Below are 11,463 nucleotides of genomic sequence, written 5' to 3' on the forward strand. Positions count from 1 at the left end.
AAAGTAACCAAACACCCACTAGCGCATGCAGCATTCATCAACCTTTAAAATTTAATTAATGTAGCCTAGGCCTACCATGTTGTCAGCCCATGCGTTGTTGAAATAAGCGCAGCTAACGCACAAGGTTTCTTTAACAAGTCTACGAGTTTCTCGAAGTGTTATAAACGTCGCAATCGCATTTTAGATCCTTGTCTTTTCTAATCCAACATGACCGTAGGGAAACCAAGAACCTGGAAAAAGCTCTAGCTAAGGCCAGAGCTTAGGTGCAAGTGCACAAACGCACAGGACGAACCATAATTGACTTTGCCTGTTAAAGAAAACTATGCTGTCACCTGTCAGTGAATCAATCAAGACACACTAACGTAATGTACTCAAGTTTACCTTAAATTACCCCTGAAAACATGCCAAAAACACTGAATTGAAATTAAGTGGTCCTTAATTTGTTTAACTGGCCCAATTTGACCTAAGGTGTAACCCCTTAATCTACATTTAAGGTGTCAGGGGTTCCCTTTATTTGTTGTGATTAAGGGAGTAAATAAGGACAATTTAAGTATATCTTAATTTTAAGGTGTTAATTCAGGGATTCCTTGATTAAGGGGGGAAATTAAGGGGAAATTGATAAAGTAAGGGGTAAATTCAGGCTTTTCTCCTTAATTGACCCTTAATCTATGCACAGGCATGAAATTGAGGGGTTTTGTAGTGACAAGTGCTTTATTTTAGCTTCATCTATTATATCTTAAAGAAACAAACACACACACAAAAACCTAAGCTGCATCTATTATATCTAAAAGAAACAAACACAAAAAAACCTAACCTTTGACATTGGCAACAATTAATACATCCATTCATTGACATAAATCATACTTTATTTTACAATATATCCTGGACATCAGCATTGATACATAATATGGTATAAATGTTTATTTCGGGATTAGCAAAACTAAATGTGCAAAGACACCAGTTGCTCAGGTCCTTGGAGATTTGGTCCATTGCAGAACAGATGTCTGGGTTACTATATCCGGTATTGCATCAAAATTCCTCTATGGAGGAACATGGCATTATGCTTTGTGGCGTTGCTTTAGTGTGAGGGTCGGGATGGAGGTTCTAACGCCTAATGCACAACTCCACCCATCTGGGTTCAGCATGAAGTTTATGCGTCAGCCTGACTAAATGTGACTGAGAAAACCCAGAATCCGGAACACTAATGCTGCCAAGGTCTGCATCTACCAGTTCTGATTGGCCCCCATGCCATCAGAGGAGCTTTCCAGGGCTTCTGGGTATCCAGAATTCTCCTCTTCCAGGTGGCCCTTAAAGAGGCAGGTGCAGAGAGTAGTGGGAATATGTCCAGCGGCGCACGGGTTTGCTGACGCGGCCAATGACGGGCAGTTTGTGGGCGTAGGCGCGTGGGGGCAGAGTGGACATTCCCGCTGGGGGGTTGAAGCTTGTCTGGAAGCGTCGGCCTTGGCAACGGCGGCCCATCTGGCGTCCACCAATGAGAAAGGAGAAGGAGGGGGCTCCGGCCTGCGGCGTGGGGAAGCGGGCTTTGGGGAAGATGTCGCGAGACGGCCCTGCAGAGCGCTGACCGGGGCGCGAGGAAGACGAGCGGGATCGCTGGACTGAGGAAGAGGAGGATGACGAAGATCGGGCAAGAGACCTGAGAGGCGAGAAAGAGTACAACAGAGAGAGAGACAGATGAAGAGACATGAGACGAGGAGAAAGGAGTAAACAACTAACTGAAACACTTTAAATGCAGTGTGGAGTAAACAACTAACTGAAACACTTTAAATGCAGTGTGGAGTAAACAACTAACTGAAACACTTTAAATGCAGTGTGGAGTAAACAACTCAATTGATGACATTTACAATTTGTTTTTGACAACAAGTTATGAGTGTGTGTGGGGTAATCTTGGAGTTTACTTGTTTGTGATGTGAGAATGTGTATTGTGTGGTGAAAATGGTGGCGTGTAACGTAGGAGAAAACACATCTGTTTGGATATAGGTTTATAACATAGAGATTTCAAATACATGTGTGTGTGTGTGTGTCTATGTAGCACATGTATGCATTCTTGTATGGTGTATCTATTTATATTACATGACTATGCCTACATATCCCCCTTACCTTCCCGGGGCAGTTGCGGCCAGACTGGGTGGTGCAGGCTCCGTCCGAGGGCTTCCGTCCTGCCGTGGGCTGATGCTGAGATTGGCCGTCAGCTGGGGCATCTTCCGCGCCGTGTCCATCCCTGCGCTGCCACCTGCTCCCCCCCCGGCCCCGGCGCCACCCCCGGGCTCCTTCCGCCCGTCCGGTCCGCTCTGGCTCGCAGCCGCACTGGCCGACGAGCCGGACCCCAGCTCCGGGCCTGTGCTGAACCGCACGGCCAGGCTGTCCCCGAAGAACGAGTAGAGCTCGCTGTACATGGCTGGCAGGGGCACAGGCGTCCAGTCCTCCCACGGGCAGCCGGCGCCACCCGCCTGCAGATGGCTGGCGATGCCCAGGCCGGCTTCGGCCAGTGGCTCTGGTGGAGGGCTGAGGCCCGGTGAGCTCTCTCTGAAGCCCAGCAACCCGCCACTCATGCCCTGCTGGCTCCCTGCCTCTCCCTCTGCAGGCTGGGACAGGCTCAGCGCCTTCATCTTCAGCAAGCGCTCTACTGCCATCTACAGGATAATCACAAAATTGCCTTTGATGTAGCACATTTAACATGTCTGCAGACACAGCACAACAATCTTCCAAGCATCCAGTAATGCCAATCACTTCCCTATTTACACTACAATTAGCTATCAAGGACTATTAAGAAGCATTAAGTACAAGAACCTTTACCATTAGCATCAGAGTTTTACCAAAGAGTGGATCCCAGGGAGGAGCACAGTCAACCCTTTAACTTACCAGGATGGCTCCATAGACCTTGTGTCCATCAGCCTTGACTTGTGCGTTTGAGACGGAGTAATCGTCCAGGACTGCTTGCAGGTTGGCCCAGTAGGCCGGCAGGTGCGGATACAGCACCCTCTCAACAGCCTATGGGAGACAATAACACACAACAACACAATAACATGATTCTGAGCCACCGATGCACAAGCCTGCAGTTGTCATACTCCTTTTAAACATTCTCAAACAAAGTTGAAAAAAATTGTCTTTACTTTATTGTCACACACAACCATGGCATGTTTTAGTAGTTTGGAAAAACAAAAATCTCTGAATTTTGCAAAAGCAATTCTAAGATTTTGTAAAAAAAAGAAAAAAAAGAAAAGCCCAGTGATACAAGAGAAAAAAGGAGCGGAGAAGCATGCTGGTGAGAGACGTACTTTCCAGCCCAGGGCATGCAGGCCCACTACGGCCCCGTAATGGGAGCAGAGGGGTCGCACCGGGTCAGACAGAACCTTCTGCAGAGACAGCAGGATCTGGTGGTACAGTCCGCTCACCAGGTCCCCGTGGGTCCTGCAAGAGAGCGCACACACACACACACGCACACACACGCACACACACACACACGCACACGCACACACACGAGCACACACACGTGCGCACACACACGCACACACACGCACACGCGCACACACACACACGTGCGCACACACACACATCACCACGGTATGGCGTGACTACCACACAACTATACCATCACATTAATTACAAACTAGTATTTGATACTAACAGCAAAGTTGTAATCATTAGTGCATGTGTCACATTTGCATTTATTCATTTGGTAAAAAATGGCCAAAGATGGCCAAAATCACCTAAACTACAAAACCACCATCAGTGCCAAAATCACTTATCTGCATGTATAGTAGTATACACTGACTGCATACAATAGTATGTCTAGACAGATGTAAAGGTAAAAGGTAAAGATATCTGATATTTAGCAGATGATTTTATGCTGAGCATCACTGACTCATGCATGGACAAAAACTGATTGTCAGGCGGTGGTGCTTCCACTGATCCATAATGTGATGCCTGTGAGGCCCTCACCAGAAGATGTGGCTGAGCAGCAGGGCAGCGTAGTCGCGCAGGGTCCAGTGGTCGTTGAGCGGGTTAATGGAGGCAGCCAGGGGCTCCAGGATGCAGTACATGACGCTGGACACCAGGCTGCGCACGTACGAGCCCAGGTACAGGTAAGGGTTCTGCACCAGGCTGCGCACCATGTGGAGCAGCCGGTTCAGCTGCTCCAGGTCATGGCTCACCGACTTCACCTGAAGACAAGGGTTGGAAGACGAGGAAGACAAACAGGAAGAAAGATAGGTGCCGATACCTCTGTGACAGCTAGTTCTTGCTAAAACCACATTAAATAGCAATAGAAGAGAAAACACAAAGTGGCACTGCTGCATGGTCCCTCTATTTTTACCTGGCCTCTTTTTTTTTGTATGCTGTAATATTGGTGTGTCATTATTAAGCGCCTTTTGCATTGCTGCACTGCACGAAAGTCGTTTGATGCTTACAGGAATGCATCTACCTTTTCACTCATAACATGACAGAGACTAAATAAATGGCTTTAGTTTAAATCTGAAACTAACCAGTCTGACCAGTGTCATGACAGAAGTGAAAAGCAAATCTCCAGTGTTAAGGAAACCAAAATCGAAACAATGTCAATGTTTTCGACTTAAAAGGCAGATTACTTTCACTACACAAGTAATGTCTCTTCATGGTCATAGTTTGAAACAGACTGTGAGCACCACACATACCCCACTGATGACATACACAAAGTATGGCAGAAGAGCAGCAATCTTGGAGTTGGATTGCAGATCCAGCAGTGCCACCTAAATACAGAGTGCATGTCAAATCACGCAAGGTAAAGGAAAGAAAAAACCCACCATCTGATTGTCTACAGTCTGGACAGTAAAAGGGGGCACTGTACCTTCATAAGGTGTGGGTCTTCACCAAGTATAGCACGAGTGATCTGGTGGTAATACTTCAGAAGGTCTTCGGACAATGACTGGACAGCACTGGGCACTGTGAGTACAATAACAGATGGGTCTCTGGGAATTGCATTCGTTGGTGGCTTGGCTACTTTATGACATGTGTACAACAGGGATTTGGAAGGTGCTGAAAACCACCGAAAACCAGGCTGACTGGCTCAGGACTACTTTGTTGAGTACAGTAAGAAAGGGGTCCCTTTTTGATTTCCCTTACCTGTCCCTTCCTTTCCATGTTCCAGGTTGCCCTTTCCATCCAGGTAGGACACATGCACTATCAAGTGGAAAAACAGGCAGAAATAAAAGAATTCACCTGCATTAAAAACAACATTCACCTGCATTAAAAAATATTCTGACAAGTATCAATGGTTAAGGGGCGTGGACTCATACCTCGCACCATGGTCTCTGCACAGCCCTTTGGTATATTAGTGGCAAGGGCCAACTCCACCAGGTTGACGTCTCGATCCTCAACAAAAAAGAGCTCCCCCTCTTTGGCTGGGCGGAAAGGCATAGGCTCTTGGGATCCATAGCCGCATACAGCCTGGTGGGGGAATGGGGAGGTAAACGGAGGCAAAGACACACACACAAAAAAAACGATCAATGCTGTTTGGATACAGAGGAAAATAGCCTACTAGGAGATACAGCAGTGAACTTGTCGATGTTAATTTGAAGTTCCTAGACTCACGTCTACATTGCTCCATCGGAGAGCTCTGTTGAAGTCCTCCACTGTGAGTTTCCGTCTCTTGGCGTGCCGCATAAACTGGGAGCTACTCTGTGTTAATCACAACAGCAACACATGTGAAGGCCAGCTTCAAGACTCAGGCATAAACATCATGTGTGAACATTAAGCAAACCTCCAATGCCACCCCAGTTGATAAAAACTGACTTACTTGTGTGGCCTCCCTGAGTCTGTAACATACATCTTCGGCGAGAAGGGCAGCTACATCGTCGCTGAGCTCAACCCCTGAGCTCTCCGCCATCAGTTTGACGGATTCGCGGGATACTTCAGCGAAACGCCTCTCCTCTCTGTCCGTCATCCTCAAACAGCCAAGCCTTACACACCTACTACCAACACGTCCAGTATTTAGCAATCATGAAAGTTTAGTTGCAACTTCAAAACAAACTAGGCACCAAACAAATTTCTTCTTTGCCGCGATTGGCTCAAGTTCGACTCATAAATGGATTCTCTGGAGACTAGCGTTAGCTAAATTACCTCTGTTAAATGAGTTAACATGTGTACATTGTGGTGCTACAAAGATTTTCTGTATAATATTATTGACCAACGTTAACTCTGGTAGCACCAACTAGATAAGCAGAGCAACCGGGGCGTATACATGTGAATATATGGGAATATCTGCCAGCCAGCTAACAACAAAGCATGTAAAGCTAACGTTAGGGCAACACAGCGCACCAACTACGTCACCTGTGGATAATTTGCAGCTTTGGTAATTTAATTCAAAGAGGCTTAAACAAAACATGTATTCAACTTACCACTTACAATGTACTCGCCAATATTAAGAAGTTCCACACACACACAAATGGACGGGAGCACTTGATGCTATGACTTCCACATTTTGGCCGGGGACGGATACCCAATAACAACGCTGGTGATTGGTCAAATGGATTTTGGGTCATAGTGCTCCGTTCGTGATTGGATGGAAGAGCCAGCAAACAAGTCCGTCTGCAGTAGTTTTGAACGGGTGAAGTTGTTTAATTTTGGGCTAACAAATAACACACTATTCTAGCGGTTAAGACTGCAAACAGGCACCTTCAGGCTGTGAGTTAAACAAGGAAACTAATAGGCTTTTGACTAACCCAGAGCTTCTCTATACGCTCTGGGATAACCTCCAAATGGTGCAGGTATGCTTAACTGTCCGAAACTGGAGTGAACTCCATTTGATTTTAAGTGTTCGTCCACATCTTGCTATATGTAGAAAATAGATAAGAAAAAGTTTTTTATTAAAGATTTTTATTATGCTCAGAAGTTAGAGGGTAAAAAAAATAAGTTATGTCACTTTAAATAAAATCCATAAACAATAAGACAGTACGTGAGCAAATTTACAGAGTTAAAAGGACACTTCAATGTACATGATTAGTAAAAAGGCGAGCAAAAGCACTCCGGTACAATGTAAGAACTTAGGAGTTCTAAGTGATTAAAAACGAACTCCTTAAAACTTTAAATATATAAAACAATTTGAGAGTTCCCAGTCTCAAACATACACACCCCATAAGACCACTGCCGAGAAACACTTAAAAACAAAAGCCTTTACAACTCATTAGACTAGAGGCCTAGCGGCTTATCCAGTGCCTCCATGGCCTGGCTGGTCTCCAACTGCTGGAGACGAAAGGCCAGGGGCAGCAGCAGGTCGTTCAGATGCTGACTGGAGAATGTGAATGCGTTGTGGACTAAAGGCTCGCAGGAGAGCGGTGGGGTGATGGGGAAGCCGTCGTCTGGGTAGATTGGAGATGCCAAGGCAGATGGTGGCGAAGAGGAAGACCACGACGTGGGAGACGAAGAGCGCATATCCGAGGCTGGGGACACCGCTCTCGTCGGGAGCTGGGTCAGTGACGTGGGGAAGGAGGGCCAGGTGGGTTGACTGGAGGATGGAGAAGGTGCAGAGAAGGAGTCCAAGCTTGAGCCTTGCAATGCTTTTGGTAGGCCATGCTGGAAGCGGCAGCGGGTGCCGTACAGACAGAAGCCGAATGCGCTGAAGGTGCGACAGAGGGTGCCTCTAGGTTTCCATTCTGAGCGGGCAGGTGCGTGGGGGGCGGCGGTGGCAGATGAGGCAGTCGGCGGGGGGCAGATCTTCTCCTCCTCGCTGTCTGTTGAGGCCTCCGAGGCGCCGGCGTCTACGTGCAGGAAGTGGCAATGGGTGCCGAAGGGACAGACTCCAAAGGCTCGGTAGTTGCGGCAAGGCACCGTGCGGACATGGCCGGGCCTGCGTTGATGGCGAGAAGGTGGCCTCTGCTCCTGCAGACTGTGAACGAAGAGGCAACGAGTGCCATACACGCAGTAGCCGGCCGTGTGGAAAGTGCGACAAAGCTCCGTCTTGTACTTGGGGTGGCGAGAGGGGACGTGCAGGTCATGTAGGCCATGGGCGAACTGGCAACGCTCTGCGTATTTGCATGCGCCCGTCTCGGCATAGCGGCTGCATAGCTCCGTCTTGTAGCGTGTTGAATACAGGAGTGGTGTGAGTTGAGGTGCAGAGGTCTGCACTAGGGGGAGCAAGGCCTCGGCAAGTGACAAGCCCTGGTTCGTTGGCGCCTCTCCGTCGCAGAGCAGGTTGTGCACGGCCGCCTCATCTTCTTGGGAAGCGAACAGCATCAGGTCGTTGTGGCTGGTCTGTAAAATAGAGTAGACCGGTGTATCAAAATGTACGGCAACAATGTAGGCTATGATATAGGTCGATTGTTATATGGGGTCAACCTTGGCGTGTTTGGGCTAATTTTATAGCGTAATTGAGCCTGCCATCGTTAAATAACCAAACGGGACAACTATAGCAGAGTAAACTAGTTGCACGTTTGGCTTACAATCAAGACAAGAATGCCAGATGGCCAAAATGGTTACCATATACGTCTATGAATGTAGGCTAGCCTACAAGGCTGTGACAATTAAGCAATGGTTAACAACTTACCTCAAACATAGTCCCTTTTGTGAAATTGATAGGTCAAGACAGGCAAAAAGGAATGGCACGGAACGGTGAAACTCAGATGCTACGCAAGCCTCTTAATAAATAATCACGATAATAAATAGACAAAGGTACACAAAGACACGCAGAAACGGCGGACTCCAACTCTGTTTGCATCCAGCCAGCTCAGACCTTGCTGTCTTTATCGCTCTATCATTGTCATTCCCGCGTGTCCTTTAAATCTTTATCAGCTGTGATGGTAAACATCAGAGGAGGGTTCAAATTCGCCAATGGAATTTCATTGAGGCGTAGCGTTCGAGGCCGGCTGACCAATGAGCTTGCACCTTTATAATCGATTTGGTCGTTTTCCGCTGTTCATCAAATTTGCCAATTCGGCGGTGGGCCAATAAACATTTGTCTATTAGCTAACGTTACTTCAAATGAATTTCCTCTTTGGTAGACAAACACCTGTCCCATGTCAATTCACACCTTCGACTGGAACGCGTTGTGGCCACTAATCTGCTAATTAAACGCTGTCTGTTCCGCCCCAATTCAACCAGTCTGCCAATAACTGCATAGCGACCAACATTAGTTTGAATTTCTTTGTTGTCTTAAACAGAAATGCAGAATTTTCAACTGTTTTAAGACAGTTGTCCAGCCTAATGTATTAATGTGATAAAGATGCCTATACGCATATTTCCACATGGTCATCTTGTTTCTAAAGTTGCCATACAGGAGTCTATTCCTACTCATAAACGGCCTGCTGAAATAAATAATTAGGCCAAGCAGTAGGCCTAAACCATGACACTTTAAAATACGTCTCGTTATCTTCAATTGGATACCTTCCAGTTCCTGAGTTATCCTCTACGTCAGTGGTCCCCAAACTACGGCCCGCCACCTCATTTTAGGTGGCCCCCCAAAACCTGTCCGTGGTATACAGGATCCGGCCCGCACGGGAGTACGACATCGTCAAACTATAACCTCCGTATTTCCCCCATTCATTCTCTATGGCGGGTCTTAACAGTACACATGTAATACTCTTTTTGTCCACTGGTGGTTGATTTGGCGCTGTTTCGCGTTTGCCATCGAAAACGGAATGAAATGTAGTAGGCCTACCTGCAAACAATGTAAGAGGCCTCTGCTGACTGCATCAGTGCTCAAAGTATTTAAAAATGTATCAATTAATTGTTAATAACTAACTTCTACTCAAGTCATAATTCTGGAACTTTCTGGTATAATTATTTATATTTTTTATTCACTCGTTCAAATGTTCATAGAGCTCACAAAGTTCTCATCAGGTGAGGTTAGAATGGTGGTCATTTCAGATGTTTCTGCCACCACTTCATAAAACTCATAGTTTGAGAACTTTAAATTATTTGTAGGATATTGCTTGTTCACAACTTGAGCTGTGTATGCAAAGTTCAGAGTTCAAAATATACTTTTGCTTATAGTTTTGAGAATGCTATTATTAGTATTATTTCATTTGAGCTACATTTTACACTGATATGGCATGATGGCAATATAAACACAGATACCAATGGTATTAAATTGCAATAGCCTATAGATTAAATGTAATGGAATATTCAACTAAGGTAGACTGCCTTTGTTCAAAGCGCTAAGCTATGGTTACTGATATACTCTGAGTCTCTGGCCCTCTCTTAGAGCCAGGCATAGTGAGCTGGCCCTCAGAAGAAAACCACTGCTCTACGTTTTAATACTCTTGCATTCCATTCCCACACACATACGACACAATAGGGCACATATACGACCACAAAGAAAAAAAAACTTTATTTCTTTTATCAAGATACATTAAAAGGATACAGAGACACTGGAATAAAAATAAAATAATAAAAAAAAAAAAACACAAGAAAATTTTAATTGAAGCAAGATTTATCTCTCCAACATACAAAAAATTCTACCCCTTATTATGCCCTAGATACCCCCCACCCCATCCCGAAACCCAGATACACCCCCCCACCCCTTTACTCAACTACCCTTCCCTACCTGCCCTCAGAAGGAACCATGTTCACATGTACAGATTTTTTTTTTAATTCTGCTTTAACTTCTCCACAACAAAGAGAAAATACAAGCTAGAGCTTTTATATAAAAACTGTGGAGAGTTCAATGTTGCTCATTTGTTTTTCTTCTTCTTTCTTTATAGATAAGTGATTGCTGTGCATGGGGTGCTAAATTTGATTCTTTTCTTATATGAAATGTTACAAAAACTCCACATAAATTTGGAGGAATTTGGGCACAACTAGGGTACAATGTTTTATCTTTGCAGAGGGGAAACTTCTCTAAAGCCTAGAGAAATGTTTAAGGATTTTAAGAAGTGTCCAAATTTGAAACATCCACACACGTTCAAAAAGCAAGTTCTATTTATAAAAAAAAAAACTAAAAAAAACAAAACAGGGTCTTCAAATTTGTTTAAAACCATACCATATTTTCATTTTACCATTATAACCACCAAAAACAAACTGAGAATTTGCATACTCAGCCATCCCTACTCTTACAATACACACTTTTCACTACGGCCTCTGCATAGTAGTAGTTTGGGTACCGTACCATGTATACATATACACCCTCATTATTTGATATTAAGTTGGGTGCACAACGACGTTTGCAGAATACTGTTCATATATATATTTTGTATGGCTTTATAACTTGTGTTCACTGACACAGTGCCACGAAAGACCTTTACCATTCTACTACCAGGATTTATTCAATTTGATTACTACAGAGGCCACCAAAACCACTAACCAAGTTCTCAGACTAGTATCTCTTAAGCACCTTTTACCCATTTGGGTTCAGCATCCATTCAGATTCATACATTCCTTCCTTTCTTCCATTCATCCAATTCTATGACACAAGGGTCAGTATGATTGACTATCCCTACCCTGTTCGCCTGGTCACTTTGGCCCTCTACAGTTTCC

General features: G+C 45.2%; 2 protein-coding genes across 4 annotated transcripts; both read right to left on the reverse strand.

Moving 5' to 3' along the window:
• Positions 1 to 848: 848 nt before the first annotated feature.
• taf6l (TAF6-like RNA polymerase II, p300/CBP-associated factor (PCAF)-associated factor) lies at positions 849 to 6,483 on the reverse strand. 3 transcript variants are annotated; one of them, XM_076289455.1, is made up of 12 exons: positions 6,393 to 6,483; positions 5,792 to 5,963; positions 5,587 to 5,673; positions 5,292 to 5,442; positions 5,119 to 5,175; positions 4,844 to 4,938; positions 4,671 to 4,745; positions 3,961 to 4,181; positions 3,297 to 3,429; positions 2,881 to 3,009; positions 2,119 to 2,651; positions 849 to 1,654 (listed from the first exon to the last, which is right to left on the reverse strand). In XM_076289455.1, exons 2-12 carry the CDS (start codon positions 5,936 to 5,938, stop codon positions 1,309 to 1,311), a joined length of 1,974 nt encoding a protein of 657 aa, XP_076145570.1. In that variant the 5' UTR covers positions 5,939 to 5,963; positions 6,393 to 6,483; the 3' UTR covers positions 849 to 1,308. The 3 variants fall into 3 exon arrangements, with proteins under 3 accessions (XP_076145570.1, XP_076145571.1, XP_076145572.1); XM_076289456.1 differs by having other exon boundaries at positions 5,792 to 5,966; XM_076289457.1 differs by having other exon boundaries at positions 6,400 to 6,477.
• Positions 6,484 to 7,182: 699 nt separating this feature from the next.
• On the reverse strand, positions 7,183 to 8,545 carry cth1 (cysteine three histidine 1). The gene is made up of 2 exons (XM_076288411.1): positions 8,537 to 8,545; positions 7,183 to 8,244 (listed from the first exon to the last, which is right to left on the reverse strand). Exons 1-2 carry the CDS (start codon positions 8,543 to 8,545, stop codon positions 7,183 to 7,185), a joined length of 1,071 nt encoding a protein of 356 aa, XP_076144526.1.
• Between the last annotated feature and the right edge of the window lie 2,918 nt (positions 8,546 to 11,463).

The sequence above is a fragment of the Alosa pseudoharengus genome, unplaced genomic scaffold (genome assembly GCF_046254945.1).
Source record: "Alosa pseudoharengus isolate Yale_2024_CS ecotype anadromous, Long Island Sound unplaced genomic scaffold, YU_APseudo_1.1 YU_APseudo_1.1_scf_17, whole genome shotgun sequence".
Classification (NCBI taxonomy): Eukaryota; Metazoa; Chordata; class Actinopteri; order Clupeiformes; family Clupeidae; genus Alosa; species Alosa pseudoharengus.